This window comes from Embiotoca jacksoni, unplaced genomic scaffold (genome assembly GCF_022577435.1).
Source record: "Embiotoca jacksoni isolate LCO1_2020_lvr unplaced genomic scaffold, fEmbJac1.0.p SCAF_12, whole genome shotgun sequence".
NCBI classification, from domain to species: Eukaryota; Metazoa; Chordata; class Actinopteri; family Embiotocidae; genus Embiotoca; species Embiotoca jacksoni.
In genome coordinates this window covers 16,749,550-16,763,911 of record NW_027185252.1, presented here as the reverse complement: position 1 = coordinate 16,763,911, position 14,362 = coordinate 16,749,550, and the positions used below count along the sequence as shown (strand labels likewise).

Genomic DNA, 14,362 nt, shown 5'->3' with positions numbered 1-14,362 from the left:
ATGATGTTATAACCAAAACCCCTCCTTACTTGTAAACACTATCATATTGATTGAACATTGATCATTTGAAGCTCTCTCTTAATTTTTGCAGCTCAGTATCAACTGGTTAAATCCCCTGTGACTGAAATACATCAGTATCTCACAAAAGAAAGAAAAAAATAAAGGAAATGTGTCTTAAATATTGATTAAAATCTGTGATGGACAGTGTTTCAGTGCTTTCCACATAATATCTGCTGGGAAAGGCCCCAGACTGCTGCTCCCATAATGGGAAATCATAAAGGAAATGAATAAAGTATGGCTAAAAATAGAACCTCAGGGGAACATTTCCTGATTTAAAAGATCACATGTTTCAACAATGACAATAAAAGATAAATCAGCCAGTTTGAGCCCACTGCAGTTGTAATTCAATTCAGAGTTGTCAGCTGGTATATCATCACAGATAAGAGGGTTTTTTTTTTATCAGATGGGAAACACAGGAGAAAACAAGCAGTTAAAACAAGCAAATTTATGTTGTAATAAGTTATTAGACATATAGTTTGTTACTGTGCACGTGTAAAAACGAATATCACAAAATGAAATATTAACTACAATATTTAAACAACAACGACAATATTTTCATATTGCTAAAATGACAATTAATTGGTTATTTAAAAAAATAATAATGAACGTTATTATTATGAACCGGGAGCTTCGGCGTGTTTGATGACGAAACTCCTTACCAAAGCTCCCATTGGCTGGTTGTTGACCGGAAGTAGACTACGACCCACTCTTTTCCCTTTGCTCCGTGGCATTTTGTTTCACAAGCTGCCCGCCGCTGCTGGTTTCTGACCAAACCCACAGCTGTGAGCACAGGCAGGGATGGACAAAGACAGGGTTGGGTGAGTAACTGCTTTGTTTAATACTACAAGTGATTAACAGGCACTCTAATGGATAAAAAAAAAATAATAATAACATGAAAGCGTAGTGAAGCGCTGCACACCGCTAAGGTAGCTGCAGAAACGTTTGAATATCCGGTTTAGATTTTTCCAAAATAAGTGTACACGACATGTGAACTATCTCTGTGACAGGGAAACCCAATCATTTCATTTAGTCTTCATGTTTTGAGAGAGACCAGGCAGAAAGTCCTGTTGTTTGGCTGAGAGTGACTTCATCACCGGTTGCGTAATACTTGGGTAAATATTATGCAAATCTATTGCTGCTCTATAAATGTGTTGTCGTTTTTAGTGGAGGCCAATCCAAACTTTTAGTCCGGACGCAGGATGTATTCATACAAAGCTAATATAAATGTGAAACTTTGTACCATAGGTTTCAAGCTGGTCTGTAGTTTGAATGATTTTCATGTGGTTTTTCTTTTTTACGCCGAGCTGTTGAACGAGGAGATCTCACAAGTGATCTGTTTGACTTTAAAAGACAACTCCTCTGACTCATTGAATTTAACTTTGCTTTCTGCAGGCGTAATGTTTGTCTGGATGACCTCACTTTGGGACAGAAATATACTGTTTTAAGTATATCACTTCCTTTTTGGGGTTTTTGAGCAGCTGTTAATTCAGCCATTGGTTCCTCTTTTCTGACATGTGGTTAAACACCTTTACAATGTCAGTGCAATGATGTTTGATCAAGTATATTTTAGTTTGAATGGTTGTGATCTCAAAAATGTATGAATTGATAAGTATTAACGTAAACTAACTTCATTGTAAGGTTACATTCAACGGCTGGATTTCTGTTTCGTGTTAGACATTAACGTCTCAAGGCAGAAAAAAATAAATAAAAAATAAAGTATTTAACAATGTAAACCAGCTCTGTCGTGCTACAAAGAAACAGTTCGATAGCATTGGAGCGGTGGTTTCCAGGCTGGGCTCCTTGGACTCAGAGCCCTGCTGGTTTTCATTATGTCCGTCTGGAGACTGATTTACACCCGACAGGTGAAGAGAAATACAGCATTACTTTGTGAGCTCTGGACTGGAGCTGTGTGACCTTCGGGAACCAACTGTGTGTGGTCTCTGGTGGATGGAAGAGGTGTAAAAGCTCCTCAAGGTTAGAGACTGAGGATTTCCCTCCCGGCTTCTTATAAAGGATTAATGAGTCTCGTATGAGATTTCTTTAGCTTGTAAGTCTTAAAATAATCAGCGAACAACCTTAAACTCTGTGGCTTTAAAAAAACAACAACAACAAAAAAACAAAACATAATTTGCTCTCTTGTTACACCCTTTTATTCCACAAGTCACCTCTTGGCGTCTACAGTGCATTGGATTGCCGTTCCACAGTTTCGTGCTTTTATTTTGAAAAGGAAACGGTTAAACCGGAAGGGGATCTTGTGCAGCTTGCCCACCAGATTTCCTCTGTCTGCTGTTGTTTGGCTGAGAGCGGCTAGCCGCCGTGTGCTAGCCCTCTGGAGGGTTAGTAGCTCCTGTCTCTGCTTCCTCACGGTTAAACTGAACCTTACAAATGTGAAGTCCTTGTAGAAGTTGGACACATGTTGAACACGTTGAACAAAGAACAAATCATTGGCTGAATGAGACTGTAACTGGCAGGTTGGTTAATTAGCAAGGGTGGTTGAATGGTAACACACAGCTGTATTATTAAGTTAGTGTCTGATTATCTGCTAACCCCTCAGTCTTTTAATCTGGAGGGATTATCTGCAAGTATTCACAAATGGCTCCCTGACGACTAAAGCGTGTATTTGTTCTTTTGTGGATTTCTGTTTCCCACAGGTGATCACTTCATGGATCTACACAGGACCAATGCATGAAAACACTGATGCATTGGAGCCAAGAAGCAAAGGCCTCATGCGAAAATGAGTGAAACGCCGCTCCAGATCTCCGAGATGATGCGGGGAAACATGCTGCGAGGGATGTGAGCGGAGGGAAAAGGGAATGCAGACGTGCCAGCCATAGCTTTTATGAGAGCGTGATGCCCAGGCGGGGGTTTCCACTCCAGGGTCGGGTCCGCTGGCTCTTCCTGGGCCTCTTCCTGCTGCTGGTGTTGCTGCTGTTCGCGTACCTGCTGGAGTGCAGCCCACCGGCCGACGTCAGCCTGGTCCTGCCCGGCCTGGCGGGAGAGGCGTACGGGAAGGAGTACTACCAAGCCCTGCTGCAGGAACAGGAGGAGCGCCACCTGAACCGCGCCGCCAGTCTCAAGCGCCAGATCGCCCAGCTGAAGCAGGAGCTGCAGGAAATGGGTGAGAAGCTGAAGCTCCTGCAGGACAAGAAGGAGCCTCCAGGGGTGCAGGGTCTGTCTGAGAATAAGGACCAGGAGCCGGGGGATTTGCTGGAGTACCTGCACTCTCAGATCGACAAGGCTGAGGTCAACACGGGGGCGCGGCTGCCCAGCGAGTACGCCCTGGTGCCCTTCGAGAGTTTCACCTCCTCCAAGGTGTACCAGCTGGAGATGGGGCTGACGCGGCACCCGGAGGAGAAACCCGTCCGGAAAGACCGCAGGGACGAGCTGGTGGAGGTCATCGAGGCCGCGCTGGACATCATCAACAACCCCGACGAGGAGGACGGCGTGGAGGACGACGTGCCGATGCAGAGGCAAACCTACACGGAGGGTCACTTCACTGAAGGTGGGACGGACACGCCACCTCACCGCACACCGGTCATGATGTAAATGTCTCCTCAGAGGAGCCGGGTTTTTCACGTTGTCTTATTTTGGCAGGACTGCACAGGACGGAGCGAGACAAAGGGACACTTTACGAGCTATTCTTCGCCAAAGAGGATTCCAGCAGCTTCCGCCACGTCACGCTCTTCAGGCCCTTTGGTCCGCTAATGAAAGTCAGGAGCACATCTGTAGAAACATCAGGAATGATTATCAACATCATCGTGCCGCTGGCGGGCAGAGTAGAGACCTTCTCGCAGTTCTTACAAAATTTCAGGTGAGGATGAATCAGAAACGGCCGCGGCGTGCGAGACGTGACCCGACACGCTTTCAGGAGACACGTGGGCCTGGTTTGAATCACCGCGGTGTAAAACCACGTGAAGTGTTCTCCGTTAATTTGAAAAATGCATCTGTTGTCAGGGAGGTGTGCATCCAGCAGGACCGACGCGTACATCTCACCGTGGTTTATTTTGGGCAGGAAGGCCGACAGGGAGTGAAGTCCTCTTTGGAAAAAATGTCCAGGTTTGTTGTTTGACAAAGATTTGTTTCGTTTTAGTTACTTTCTGTGTTTAATGCGTCTTTAGATGCGACTCTAAATGTTTGGTGTTTCCCGTTTCACAGCGAGGAAAGCTTCTCCAATTACACTCTGATCCCGGTGGACGAGGAGTTTTCTCGGGGTCGAGGTCTGGACATCGGAGCCCACGCGTGGAAGAAAGGCGACGTCTTAATGTTTTTTTGTGACGTTGACATCCATTTTACGCTGGAGTTCCTGAACACCTGTCGTCTGCACGCTGCCCCGAGTTGGTTTCATCAAGTTGTTGCTCAGATTTACAGCATTGATGGTCTTTTTGTTGTCGTTTTCAGCTCAAGCTTAAATGTACTTCTTTATTTATTTATTTTTTCTAGATAAAAAGGTTTTCTATCCAGTGGTGTTCAGTCTGTACAATCCTGCCATCGTCTATGGGAACTTGGAGCTGGCTCCACCTATTGAACTCCAACTGGTAAGAAGTGTAAAACTTCTCTTTCAGCTCTAAAACAAAAAGATGTTGTGATTCTGTGTTAAATTCAGCCAAAAGTTGCGCGTTGACTTGTCAATCACAGGTTGTCGTCTGCTTTGAAATAGATTCACAAGAAGGATGCTGGATTCTGGAGAGATTTTGGGTTCGGGATGACGTGTCAGTATCGCTCTGACTTTCTAAATATCGGTAAGCGCTGTTCATTTGTTTTATGATACGATTCTGAATTGGCTTTTTGGCGTTTTATTCAACATCTCCCCGAACGGACTTTATTCCTCCAGGTGGTTTCGACCTTGAAGTGAAAGGCTGGGGAGTGGAAGACGTCCACTTGTACAGGAAGTACCTCCGGAGCGACCTGATAGTGATGCGGACCCCCGTGTCAGGTCTCTTCCACCTGTGGCATGAGAAGCAGTGTGCAGACGAGCTGACGCCGGAGCAGTACCGCATGTGCATCCAGTCCAAAGCCATGAACGAGGCCTCCCACTCTCACCTGGGAATGCTGGTTTTCCGAGAGGAGATCGAGGCTCACCTGCGCAAGCAGGCCTTCAAGACTCAAAGCAAAACGGAGGCCTGAGCGGCCTCCGGGTTCCCCTCATCATTCCTGCGTCGAGACTGTGAGGTGTTGATATTGTTATTAACGCACGACAGCAAAGACATGTTTACATGGATGCTTCTTGCATTTCACCGCACAGCTGTAGACAAATGAATGTACGAAAATGAACAATGTGAAACTTCACAGCGTGGTACAGTCTTACTGAAGACCTACAGCAGTCAATGATCAAACTAGCAATATTTAACTTGCTGGAGGAAAACGTACTCTTGTAAAAAACAATAATATATGTTGTGGATTGTTTTGATTGGGAAAGATAAATCTCTCATGAAGCCATCAGACCTGCTCCAAACACAGCAGCCAGTTTCTTCTCCACCTTCGCTGCTTCACAACCATTCAGCGTTCTTTAAAAAGGTTTCAGACATCGTCAAAGACTGACAGCTGTTAGTGTTTGGACGGGTTTTTAAATGAAACGAAAGACATGAACTTTTACTTCACTTTTAATTTGGAGATGAAAAATGCAATTTGAAAACACAAGAACCTAAAAGGTTCGTCATCTTCGCCTTTAGATCAGTTTACAACGTTTCACTCATCAGTTTGTTGGCCGTTGTGTTTGGAGCCATAATGTTCAGTTAGTGCTACGTTTTGTTCAGACTGGCAGTGTGGGTTAAAAAAGGGACCTTATTGTGTATTTTATGTGACGATCAGTCACAGATTTCCTTTGTTGAGGACCGCTCCTAAGGAACTAGTTTACCAGAGAAGCATGTTGATCCGATGGAAGCAGCAGAGACCTGCTGACAGCATGCAGTGCAACGACATCAGCATCATCGTCCAAATAACAAACATTTGTCATCTCTGCTCAGAGAATCACTCACAGCTCTACGATTCCTAAAACTGGACTGAGACTGAATGTTACTCTTGTAAATACTTTTCTAATATTCCTGTTTCATACGCGCGAGCCGAATACTTTTGTGCCTACATGCTTAAAGTAATTAAATCCTGACCAGATTGTTGTGAAAATGTTTGAAGCTGTCGGTTTGATCGTCTCATAATGAGAGAGGATGTTACGGGCGTTTACGTCGGAGAGTGCAGCTAACAGAGCAGGCGATAAGTGCTTTACCTCCCTCATCATGGAAGCAGGTCGATCTATCATCTCATCTGGTACTGTAATTATTTCTAAACCATTTTTATTTTGCAGATATTTCAGCTTTTTGTAGATAGGTCTTAAAGTCTCCTCCCCCTGCAGGAGGAAAGTTCTACGTCTTCCTCTCAGCAGAACAAAACAACTCAAACAGAATAAACACGTGCAAGGTAATGATTTATTTTGAAATTTTGGCAATGAAATAAAACTTATTGAAGGCTGCATCAACTGCTACGACGTCATTTCTGCTGTCAGCGTTTGCTCTGATGAGAAATGTTTTTAGTTATCTTGACCAGTTCTATAATTTAAGCTATAAAAATGTAATATGAAACTCGTCAAGTGCCTTTGAATCTACCAACTCATTTGTATGTTTCTTAATTTAAGACAAATGGCATAATACCATTGTATTATTCATCTGTATACGATAAACTACATCAATACAAAAGAAAAGAAAAGAAAATAGAAAAAAAGAAAAGTCCAGTAGAACTGACATGGAATAAACCAAAAAGGAAAAGAGGCTGAGTTTCGATGTATTAATGTGCGATCTGTTCTGGATGGATCCCCGTGGTCTTGTAGATCTCTTTGAGAATCAGCAGCGCTGTGTCTTCAGATTGCCTACGAAACAACAGAAGTTCAGTCACACGGTGAACGAACTGCAGCAGACGAAACAACAGAAGTTCAGTCACACGGTGAACGAACTGCAGCAGACGAAACAGCTTCTTCATTCTGTTATTTCCACCTGAGCTTTTCCTTCTAAATGCAGTCGGAAAGAAAAACTCCGAAAATTAGCAGTAAATTAGGAACCATAGTGCACTGCAGCAGAAATGGGATTATTAATGAATAAATGTCATGTTTTTTTAAACATCACAGATTAATATTAATTAATTAATAATGATTATTTGATCTAGAAAACAACAAAACAGGGAAAACATTTATTTTCCCCAAAAATTAAAGATAGAAAAAAAGACTTAAAATGGAGATCTTGGAATCATCAAACTTTTGAATTTTTTTGAACAGATGAATTACTCAAAAGATTTACAGATTATCAAAATATTAGCCGAATATCTTTCTGTCAGACTAATTGATTAGTTGATTAATTGTTTCAGCTCCAATTTTAACCGCAGATTCCCACTGATTACTAATGGAAGAGAAGTTGTGTGTACCAGTAGCAGAGATGACTCTGGAGGGCAAACAGGTATTCGTTGAAGCTTTCGATGGGTTTCTCCTGCAGGACGTAGTCGATGCGGTTTCCTCCGTTTAACATCCCAACCTTCACCTGAGGCTCTTCTTCTCTTGGTGGCTCCGGGCACTCGGGAATCTTGTTCTCTGTGACAAACCACAACAAACGTGTCACCTTCATACAATAAAGAAAAAAGCTGACGGAAGAGTCACATATCGGGAGGAAACTCACCCTCCTGCACCTGCTTCTCCTGCTCTTCGATCTGATTGGCCACGATGGCCAGCTCGGCCTGAAGTTGGGCCGACGAGGTGTGAGCGCGAGCGAACTCGTTAAGCGTCTGCCAGGCGGTCTTCAGGGAGCTGATGAAGCCGTGCTTCAGGTCAGAGCCCATCCTGGAGAGGCTCTCCTTCAGCTCTGAAACACAGACACACTGGTGAATCCTTCTGTAGGTTCAAACTCATAGAACTCGTTTAATTAGAGACAAAACCAGTTTCTGCACTTCCAACACACAGTGTGACGATGCAGAGAGAAATGGGCACGCAGTTATTTTTGAGATGCCATCATTAGACCTTTGTGTCTTCAAAATGAAACAACAATACTCTTATTAAATGGTAAAAGTTCAATATAAAACCACCGAAAGAAACCTGACTTTGACCTTCACCCTAAGAAGTTCACCATTGTTTTATTGCACCATAGAAATGTCTTTGTATTTTGCCACCACAGTGTTTCAGGCACTGACCTGAGGGCATGCAGGAAAACTAGACAACAGCTTAGTCCAGGCTCTTATGAAGAGTGTCAGCATTAAATATGAACATTTTAAACACCTATAGCTTCATCCAATATGTCATGCCGGGATATTTGGGTCGACGCGAGCAGAAAATAATCCCAGTGAGTGTCATCATACCGAGATGGAGCCTCTTCCTTCCTTTGTGATGTGGGATCAGAACGGGCTTCAAGTCCAAGTCTGGCATTATCATGGGCTCCATCCTGTACGCCACCGGGTCCAACTAAGACAAAGTTCAGCATTAATGATTCACGTCATCACAATCTGATCAAACGTTTAGCTACTTGGTTTGTTTTTTGTATCATTTTTTTTTTGCCATCATTTGACAGCACGAGCAGAGACCGAGGAGTTCCTCAGCCGGGGGTCAAAGTGTGGACATTATGGTTATGTGGTAAGCTTAATAAGCATTTGGCTGCTGAATGAAATGCCACTGCACAAAAGCAATACTTACATACTGGCAACCAAAGACAAAACAACATGCTATGATGAGTTTAATTAGCAGTAATTCCTGCAGAGCTGCATACCGGGTGATAAATGTTGAAGAATCCCTTGCACGTGGGCAGCTGGTACGTCTCTCCGATCTTCTCGAGTCCCCGGACTGTCAGAAACATGCCGATCGGAGAGCCCAAGGCAAAGAAGTTCACTGGCTCAAAGTCCAGAGCGTGATACACCACCGACACCTGCAGAGGAAGAACGGAAGGTCGCGTTGAATCCTGACTCAAGAGTCCGCTATACGTCATCTTTAGGAGCAGCAACGGTTTTCCCTCGTCGTGTGTGCAGTCAGATTTATTTACCTGTCCGGTTCCAACTTCAAAGCAGTTGTAGTTGACGTGGACGGAGGAGACAGCGTTGCCCACCGGACGCTTCTTAACCAGATCAGGGAGAGCTTCAGGAGCTGGTGGCGGCACCGCGACCTCCTCTTTCTTCTCCCGAGCAGCCTGATGCGCAGCCTGTGAAAGCACCACAGACACAAAACCAGCGTGTTAGTTGCTCGTCACCATCTGGTTCTTTACCTTGCAGATACTCAAGAGACAAACTCACCAGCTTAGTCACTCTTTCTTTGACAAACTTGGCGATCTTCTTTCTGGGACCCAGCGGGATTCCCATCTCCTTCAGGTCCTCAATGGTGCACATAAGCTGGAAGAACATGTGAAATGGACAAAATGAAGCCGACACCGATGTCTTATCAGAAATAAATGTAAAGAATAACATCAAGGAACCCCACTGTTATGAAAATACTTTACAGATTTGACCTATGCAACAACCATTTGTGACGCTAAATCGTTTTGTCATTTCCTTAAACACCTTTGAAAAAAACCAAATCATGCCTCTTAATGAAGCAGATGTGGTGTTTCATTCTTACAAAAGATTCAATGTCAATCTTCTCCTCATCAAACGTAGTCTTGTACTCCGTCAGGCCCAGATGTTGCAGCACAGCAGCCAGATCCTCAAACTCCTCCCCGTCTTCTTTGGGCTGCTCCTCCACAGCCGGAGGGGGGGCGGCATTGTTTCCCTGTGTGAGTGGGGCTGTCACCTGATATTAGGAAGCAACATTTACAGCATTATTTTCAAAGTGTCCATTATGAACATCAGTATGTTAAAGAAGACATTTGTCATCAGTTACTACATGCATGGCTTTAAGAAGGAGAATAAATACAGCGTTTAAAATAATAACAGATGACGTGTTACTCCAATTATTTCACATGAACTGTTGCCTGACCTGTTTGGTGTCTCCGTTAGTGGCAGGTATGGTCGGCATGCCCAGTCCAGGAGAGCCGTTCTTCTGATTTGAAAGCAGATCAAAGAGAATCAGGGAACCTGCGAGTACAAAAAAAAAAAAAGGAAACGACGAAGGTAAAAAAACCCAGAAGGAACCATTGACCAGGTGTTGAAGCAGATGAACTGGTTTATTACCTAAACTGTGTCCGGCTACTGATATTCCTCCTCTGTAGTCTGGGTTCCTCTCCATGAACAGGGCACTAAGGCGGTTCATCTCGAGAGCGACTGCATCCATGATGGTCTGGCAGTAAGTGGGACTGTTGTAGAAAAGCACATCTAACAGAGTCTCATTTGTAAAGTGACGTAAACGTCCGGTGCTGGGCAAGGTGATCTTCTTTATCCTCCTGCAAGGACAAAGCAGAGAAGAGCTCATATTCATTTATGTGCTTGAAGAGATTAGTCTGGTGATATTCTATATTTTACTTATTACTCAGAAAAGACAAACCAACAATGGACATGTTATTCCTCTTTGCCTCAGGGAACACTCGTTTTGAAAAAGACACATCACTGATTCACACTGTTGAACTGGCAACACCATGAACACACTGACTGGAACGTATTCAGTCAGACCACTAACAGCATCCAGCAGCTAGAAAAAGAGTCTTTGGAGGAACAAAGATGTCTGTTACACTGCAGGAAATAGTCCTCCGCAGATGTTCTGTTTATCCATGTCTGTTTTATGTTTACTAAAAACTACAGAGGTCAGTTTTGTTTGTTTTTTTAAACTAAAATTATATCAAATGTGACCTTATTTTATAATTTACATGTGACAGACAAATGCGTTTTGGTCTTTTCAGCATCTGTTGACAACAACAAAAACATAGTCTAGTATTTTCACATGTACGTATGCGACATGTTAATGAATGTAGGATGCCATGACCTGAACGTATAACTAACATTTACAGATGCAGAATTTCAGATACTTTTATTCAGACAGACTAATATATACGAACAGGAAATGTGGGGAAAGAGAGCAGCGAGATAACCGGCAAACCAAACCGATGACTCATCTGCCGACAGCGTCTGCACCCATGTTTTATGCAGCCTAACTAATGAGCTGTCCGGCCACTATATTTTAAATTTTGAGCTCGAGCCATTTTTTTTTTTTTTTTTTTTTTTTAAACAAACAGCAGCAGATAACAACCGCAACATGCGAGTCCGCGTAAACCTGCCTGTCCTCACCTGTCCACCCCGGTGGCGTCTCCGTGTAGAGCCGTGTGCCACTGGACAGGTAGGAACTCCACTCGGCTGATGGCGTGTTCTTCCAGCGGTTTTTGAAAGTGGCTGTGCAGCAGCTTCAGAGAGACGCTGCGGAAGTCGTCCACTGAAAGCACAACGCGCCGAATTCGTATAGTTTATGTCATAAATAATCACCAACGGTAAACAGCGCGAGTGTTTTGGTACTCACCACACTCGATCATGCTCCTAAACCTCAGGTCGCACACAGGACCGATCCCATGAACCATGAACACGAGATGATCCGCCTTCGGCATCTCACCTGGAGGAAGGTGCACATGGTGGAAATGTTGAATGTAACTTCTGTTGCTGATCGACAGGCTCAGTTATCGCGCTGCAAACATTGCAACTTCACCTAAAGTCTGAAATATGTATATAATTAGGCTGCATTACATTTATGAGCAGATATTAAAATGCATCTCTCGGTTAAATCTTAATTCATTTATTTTCCATAAAATAGATTCTGATCACTGGTACTTTCCCTTCTATTTTTCCACAGCTACTCTCGGTGGATAATATCTTTATCTCTATAAGTGCCAACAATTAGATTCATTTAATATGAGTAGAGAAACTCCACTACCATCGGGTACTTCATCATGGTCATCATCAATCCCTCTCTTCACCACTCTGGGCCGGGTCTGCCCGTCCTGAGTTGTGCCCCACTCATCTGGCATGGAGGCGGGCTGAAACTGTACTATGACCTGCAGAGGCAAACAGATCAATGTTTATTATCAGGATCCATCTTTACAGCGCCGCCACTAAACACCGATCAAACAGGGCTTTACCTTCGGATTGTGCATGACAATAGTTTCTCCTGATGGGAACTCCAGTCTGCGGTGCCACTGGTTTGTAGACACTGCTTTCTTATATTCCGCCTGAAACCGACACGAATATATCATGAGGTTGACAGAATCAATACAGAAGTTGCACGTTAGCCCGCTGTAGTACTGGCTGAAAAAATGGGAATAGCAACGTCACACAAAGATGTTATAACATTGTCTCGCTGTCACTCAACTAAATCTGGATATACAATTGTTTTTTTTTCTCAATTGCTCAAATTTAGAGGTGAGACGAACCTCCAGCTTGTCACTAAAATCCTCGGAGTAAGGAACAAAGCGACTGTCCGTGTCCCCTTTGTAGAACCAGCTGCAGCGCCGGATCTCCATCGGCTCCTCCTCCCAGTACACCGCCGTCCGCATGCGGTCGTAGAGCTGCACGTCGTAACGGCCTCCATCTGTACGAACTATCACATTCTCTGGGTCTGGTTGAACTGGGGGAACAAACAAAGGCCACAACAACTTAAGAGCAGATCAGAATTTCCCTGTGCGGTGATGATCGGGTCTTTGTGGGTAGAAACGTCCACAGACCAGCACGTTGTCATACCCGAGTTGTACGTCTCCTCAAGCTGAAGGGAGTCGATGACACTGAAAGGAAGCCAGACGCTCTTCGACTCCACCTGCTTGCAGTAGAACCAGTGAGGCTGAACGGCTTCATAGACATTGTAGGTGTATTGCATCATGGGACCTGCGGGAACTATGGCTCCTGCAGCGGAGGGTGGAGGTGGAGGCCCTTGGATGTGTGTGGGAGGAGGCTAGAGGGAGAAAATGTGGCATATTTGATACCCATCATTTTTTTATGGAGTTCTTGGCACGTGTTGAATTATCAAAATAAGCCTGTTTGACAGGCACTGACTGGGTTAAATGTACCTTTGTAAATGTGGGTCCTGACATGGGGAATGTCTGTGGCGGGGAGCCGAGAGAGTACGGGCTCTGCTGCGCTGCGTGTGGCGGCGGCAGGATCTCTGGAGCTGGAATATAAGGACTGGCTCTGCTGCTGGAGGCAGTGTGTCGGTACGGGTTGTGACTCTGCGGCTGCATCTGTGGAGGCGGTGGGGTCATCGAGGCGGGCGGGGGAGTGTGCCGCCCCACGGGGCTCTGGTACACGGCGCCGCCAAACGCCGGATGGGCCGGGTTCACCTGCGAGCCCGGAGGTGGAGCCGCGTTGACGCTGCTGGGAACAGAAACGGGTCCCACCGTCGTCGGGGCCGCGGACAGGGCTGGCGGTGGGCACGGCGACTGGCCGATGGACGCGAAGGGGTCACTGCTGGTTACGGGGCTGGAGAAGTAGTTGAAGGTGGAGGGGGCAGGTCCATTCCCAGAGGTCTGTCCTAGAAAACTGTCTTCTTCTCCAACATCAGTGGAATCTTCTAATGGACATCAAAGTGGAGAGGGACATTTATTTGTGACTGCAATCAACATGTAAACACACCTGAACTCTGCTGGGGAACTGAGCATGGACAAATACATATTCATTTACGATTATCTTCAACTAATGTATTCTTTTTTTTGGTGTTTCATAAAAGTCTACAACGGACTTTAAACTGCTTGTTAACTCAAAAGGGTCTAAACACTTTGCAGACTTCCTCATAATGTTTTGATGATGTGACCCAACAAAATAGGTGTACAGTAAACCACCAGACAGTTGACAGTCTCGCCAAAAGACATCTTTGACAATTACACTAACCCTGCGTGACAAACGCCACGTCACTCAGACACATTGTCTGTCCACGTCTCTTTCTTTTTCACGAGAGACCTGACAGCAGCTCAGGAGCCCGGTTAGCTCGCGTAGCTTAGCGTGCTAACGAGCCGGCTAATGTTCAGACGTTTCCTCGGCCGGTTCGTCATCTCACCTCCCGACAGCACCGCCGGACCGGAGGCCTGACTCACTGGCATGAAAGGCAGGTTGAAGTTGAACTCCGGGGCGGCACTAAACAGTAGATTTGAACTGGTGTTGGGAGCGTTGTTATTTTTTCTATCTGCCATTTTTCCGTTGAATTAACACGTAGCCAACGACCGAGCGGGACACCCTCGGGACAACCCCCTCGGGACACCTCGGGACGGCTCTCCTTTCCGCACAGATGCTCCCGATCTCCGACGTATCGAGCTCGGGTTGTCAAACCCGGACCCGCCGTGACGGATGGTATGTAGATCTGGTGAAACCACGCCGTTAATTCACCCGCAGCTCGCCGAGCGGAGGGAAAAACAAACGCGTCGTCTCACTGCCGCCACCTACCGACCGGGAG

At 45.1% G+C, this 14,362-nt stretch overlaps 2 protein-coding genes across 4 annotated transcripts; one reads left to right on the top strand and one right to left on the bottom strand.

Annotated features, from left to right (window-relative positions):
* Nucleotides 1-772: 772 nt before the first annotated feature.
* On the top strand, nt 773-6,523 carry csgalnact2 (chondroitin sulfate N-acetylgalactosaminyltransferase 2). Of its 3 annotated transcripts, none has more exons than XM_069145161.1 (8): nt 773-878; nt 2,712-3,562; nt 3,655-3,871; nt 4,015-4,116; nt 4,216-4,394; nt 4,501-4,595; nt 4,718-4,799; nt 4,892-6,523. In XM_069145161.1, the coding sequence occupies exons 2-8, from the start codon at nt 2,911-2,913 to the stop codon at nt 5,182-5,184; spliced, it is 1,620 nt and encodes a 539-aa protein (XP_069001262.1). In that variant the 5' UTR covers nt 773-878; nt 2,712-2,910; the 3' UTR covers nt 5,185-6,523. The 3 variants fall into 3 exon arrangements, with proteins under 3 accessions (XP_069001262.1, XP_069001264.1, XP_069001263.1); XM_069145163.1 differs by lacking the exon at nt 773-878 and adding an exon at nt 2,334-2,396; XM_069145162.1 differs by lacking the exon at nt 773-878 and adding an exon at nt 2,436-2,531.
* sec23ip (SEC23 interacting protein) lies at nt 6,460-14,309 on the bottom strand. The gene is made up of 18 exons (XM_069145160.1): nt 13,970-14,309; nt 12,987-13,486; nt 12,664-12,871; nt 12,357-12,550; nt 12,066-12,155; nt 11,861-11,981; nt 11,453-11,542; nt 11,227-11,368; nt 10,180-10,388; nt 9,986-10,083; nt 9,629-9,799; nt 9,307-9,402; nt 9,060-9,215; nt 8,790-8,945; nt 8,386-8,488; nt 7,713-7,895; nt 7,465-7,627; nt 6,460-6,916 (listed from the first exon to the last, which is right to left on the bottom strand). The coding sequence occupies exons 1-18, from the start codon at nt 14,100-14,102 to the stop codon at nt 6,835-6,837; spliced, it is 2,895 nt and encodes a 964-aa protein (XP_069001261.1). The 5' UTR covers nt 14,103-14,309; the 3' UTR covers nt 6,460-6,834.
* Nucleotides 14,310-14,362: the final 53 nt, after the last annotated feature.

Excerpts from the sequence above, each read along its gene's own strand:
- sec23ip (XM_069145160.1), bottom strand. The coding sequence starts at position 14,102 with ATGGCAGATAGAAAAAATAACAACGCTCCCAACACCAGTTCAAATCTA. Across the intron at positions 11,543-11,860 it reads CCATGATGAAGTACCCGATG|GTGAGATGCCGAAGGCGGAT; the intron begins GTAGTGGAGTTT and ends ACCTTCCTCCAG. Across the intron at positions 10,389-11,226 it reads GACGCCACCGGGGTGGACAG|GAGGATAAAGAAGATCACCT; the intron begins GTGAGGACAGGC and ends TTGTCCTTGCAG.
- csgalnact2 (XM_069145161.1), top strand. The coding sequence starts at position 2,911 with ATGCCCAGGCGGGGGTTTCCACTCCAGGGTCGGGTCCGCTGGCTCTTC. Across the intron at positions 3,563-3,654 it reads GGAGGGTCACTTCACTGAAG|GACTGCACAGGACGGAGCGA; the intron begins GTGGGACGGACA and ends TTATTTTGGCAG. Across the intron at positions 3,872-4,014 it reads CAGTTCTTACAAAATTTCAG|GGAGGTGTGCATCCAGCAGG; the intron begins GTGAGGATGAAT and ends ATCTGTTGTCAG.